General features: G+C 48.3%; 1 protein-coding gene across 1 annotated transcript in view; it reads left to right on the top strand.

The window, feature by feature from the left end:
* ZNF341 (zinc finger protein 341) overlaps window positions 1-3819 on the top strand; it is a 55394-nt gene that overhangs the window by 6497 nt on the left and 45078 nt on the right. The window contains exon 2 of the mRNA XM_011960539.1: window positions 995-1191. Within this exon, the coding sequence (XP_011815929.1) occupies window positions 995-1191 (197 nt within the window). The remainder of the gene's footprint in view (window positions 1-994; window positions 1192-3819) is intronic.

Below are 3819 nucleotides of genomic sequence, written 5' to 3'. Positions count from 1 at the left end.
ACCATCCTGGCTAACCCGGTGAAACCCCGTCTCTACTAAAAAATACAAAAAACTAGCTGGGCGAGGTGGTGGGTGTCTGTAGTCCCAGCTACTCGGGAGGCTGAGGCAGGAGAATGGCGTAAACCCGGGAGGCGGAGCTTGCAGTGAGCTGAGCGACAGAGCAAGACCCCGTCTCCAAAAAAAAAAAAAAGAAGAAGAAAAAAAAGAAAAGAAAAAAAGACTTTTTGGAAGAGGTGATAGTCAAGCTAAACCTTGCAGAACAAGTTGTCCTCAGAGAGGTAGCCTGGCAGGTCGAACGGTGGATGCAAAGGCATGGAGGAGTATGATCAGGTGGCTCATTTGGGGACCGATGAATAAATTCAGACAGGATAAAGATTCTGAAGTTCTCAACTTTGTAGTGAACACATTTTACTGTTTTTTGATTTCTAATTAATTGGTACCCGGCCGCATACGGCTATCCCTGCAGGAACTTGTGGTTTTTTTTTTTCTTTTCTTTTTTTTGAGATGGAGTCTCGCTCTGTTGCCCAGGCTGGAGTGCAGTGGCACGATCTGGGCTCATGGCAACCTCTGCCTCTCGGGTTCAAGCAATTCTCCTGCCTCAGCCTCCCAAGTAACTGGGACTACAGGTGTGTACCACCACGCCCAGCTAATTTTTGTATTTTTAGTGGAGATGGGGTTTCGCCATGTTGATCAGGCTGGTGTTGAACTCCTGACCTCAGGTGATCCACCCTCCACGGCCTCACAAAGTGCTGGGATTACAGGCATGAGCCACCGCGCCTGGCCACCTGTGTGGTTTCGAAAACTCCTAGGAAGCACATAGTTGATGACTGACACCTGCATGTCAAGTCACGGCATTCCTCCCAGATTGCTGCTTGTGGTCAGCTGCAGTTCTCCTGTTTCATACTGTGATGCCCCTTGACATATTCTTGCTTTTTATTCATTACCTGACCTTTGTCTGTGGCCTCTTCCCACTGCCCTGCGGGTGTGACCCCAGATGATGAGGATGTCTTTCTCTGCGGGAAGTGTAAGAAGCAATTCAACTCGCTGCCAGCGTTTATGACCCACAAGCGGGAACAGTGCCAGGGGAATGCCCCCGCCCTGGCAACAGTCTCCCTGGCCACCAACAGCATCTACACACCTTCAGCAGCACCCACAGCAGTCCAGCAGGCCCCCCCTCCTGCCAATCGCCAGGTATTTATTCATTCATTCATTCAACGTGTCTTTTTTGACTGCCTGTCATCCTCAGGCACTGTGCCGGGCACTGGGGCTGTAGCAATAGATAAGACAGACCAAGTCACTGCCCTTGTGGAATGGGGCGAGATGGATGGTGCACACGTACTGTTTTCAGCACATTAAATGTGGAGAGATAGGGGATGCCAGACGGGGGTGGGAGGTTTTGCCATATTGTCTATGGTGCTTGGGGAAGTGCTCTGTGAAGAGGTGCCTGGGAAGAATACTATATAGCAGATAAAAGGTTTTGTATGAAAAATCAAATTATAGAATAATAGTAGATAATATATTATTATTTTTAAAATCTAAAACAATCGTACTATATAATTTCTGCAGTGACTTAAATCAGTAGGAAGAACATACCAGATAGACCTAAGGAGGTGTGGGGATGACTCATGCAGCTGGTTTGGGGAAGTGGGAGCCAGGTGCAGGGATCAGCAGTTGCAGAGGCCTTGAGGCGGGAGCGTGCCGGGTTTGTTCCAGCAACGACGAGGAGGTGAGAGTGACTGGGACTGAGTGAGTAAGTAGGAAGGTGGGAGGTGATAGGTGAGGCAGCAGGAGGGTCTTGGCAGATCATGTGGGGTCTGGGGCTTTTTTTTGTTTTGTTTTTTTGTTTTTTTGAGATGGAGTTTCACTCTTGTTGCCCAGACTGTAGTACAGTGGAGTGATCTCAGCTCACTGCAACCTCCGCCTCCCGGGTTCAAGCGATTCTCCTGCCTCAGCCTCCAGAGTAGCTGGGACAACAGGTGCACGCCACCACACCCGGCTGATTTTTGTATTTTTAGTAGAGATAGGGTTTCACCATGTTGACCAAGATACTCTTGATCTCCTGACCTTGTGATCCCCTCGCCTCAGCCTCCCAAAGTGCTGGGATAACAGGTGTGAGCCACCATGCCCAGCCACTGCGGCTTTTACTGAGAATGAGATGGGAGCTATTGGAGGCTGTCAAGAAGAGGAGGGACATGGTTTTTAATCAGGTCACTCTGGCTGCTGGACAGAGAATAGTTTTTGAGGGAAGGCAAGAGAGAAGGCCAGGAGACCCACTGAGGGGCTGTGGCACAAATCCAGGCAGTGGATGCAGGTAGCTTGACCAGCATGTTGGCAGTGGAGGTGGTGAGAAAATGAGATTTTAGAAACACTTTGAAGGTGTTGCTGACAGAACTTGTGAATTGATTGGGTGAGGAGTGTGAGATCAGGAAGGGTCACGGGGGACTCCTGATTTAGAGTTGCCACTGACTGAAGGGAGGAGGCTGTGAGGAGAAGGTTTTGAGGGGATGTCAGAAGTTCAGCTGGGCACGTTGAAGCTGAGATGCCTGCGACCTTTAAGCGGAGGCAGTGAGGAAGTAGACGATGTAGATTTCCAAGTCTGGAGGCCAGAGCAGAGGACCAGGCTGGAGGCATCTGGGGAAGCTTCCAGAGTCCTCAGCCAAAAACATGGTTCTGGAGCAAAGACACCCTGGGTGGCGGGCTCATAGAGAGATTAAAGGATCCCTCATAAAGGAGGCTGGGCATATCTCAGGATGCCAGGTCAAGGGGTCAGAGTTTCAACTGGCTTCCTTTTCTTTCCTTATCTCTTTAGAACATTATCTTCATTCATTGTATAGGTATCATTTCTGCCATCACAATGAAAGCCTTCACCCCAGACCTATAGGACATAGAGACTGAAACAGGCATCTTCTGGCATAAAACATAGTCATTTTTCTCACTGCTTGACTATGAGTTTTGCTAGTAGAAAATATTCCCCTTACCCTCTGTTATCTTTTTTTTTGAGACAAAGTCTTTTTTTTTTTTTTTTTTTTTTTTTGAGACAGAGTCTTGCTCTGTTGCCCAGGCTGGAGTGCAGTGGTGTGATGTCGGCTCACTGCAACCTCCACCTCCTGGGTTTAAGTGATTCTCCTGCCTCAGCCTCCTGAGTAGCTGAGATTACAGGCATGCACCACCATGCCCAGCTAATTTTGTATTTTTAGTGGAGCTGGGGTTTCACCATATTGGCCAGGCTGGTCATGAATTCCTGACCTCAAGTGATCCACCCACGTTGGCCTCCCAAAGTGCTAGGATTACAGGTGTGAGACACCTTGCCTGGCAACCCGTCTCTTAAAAAAATAAATAAATAAAAAAGGATACAATTAGAATTGAATAACAATTGGACATTTCTGCTACCACATGTTGGGTGCTTGACCCAGTGACTGCATAGCTGTGGTAGGCCCTCAGCAGTGGATGGTGTTAACTGTAGCTCATCATTTATTTGGTTTTTCATTCATTCAACAAACATCCATTGTGAACCTCCTCTGTGTCCAGGAGATATTGTAGTTATGGTGATAAACAAGTTACATTTCCTTCCCCTAGGGGACTCACAGTCTGGTATTGATAAGAAAACTGTTATATGATAGGTGTGCCAGAGGGAGGAACTACAGCCGCTGGCTTTCGAAAGTCTTCCTGGAGAGGCCGGCGCTGTGGCTCATGCCTGTAATCCCAGCACTTTGGGAGGCCAAGGTGGGTGGATCACTTGAGGTCAGGAAGTTCGAGACCAGCCTGGCCAACATGGTGAAACCCCGTCTCTACTAAAAATACAAAAATTAGCAGGGCATG

Source organism: Colobus angolensis, unplaced genomic scaffold (assembly GCF_000951035.1).
Source record: "Colobus angolensis palliatus isolate OR3802 unplaced genomic scaffold, Cang.pa_1.0 Scaffold114, whole genome shotgun sequence".
Classification (NCBI taxonomy): Eukaryota; Metazoa; Chordata; class Mammalia; order Primates; family Cercopithecidae; genus Colobus; species Colobus angolensis.
The sequence above is the reverse complement of the archived record's forward strand: the minus strand, read 5'-3'. Positions and strand labels throughout refer to the sequence as shown.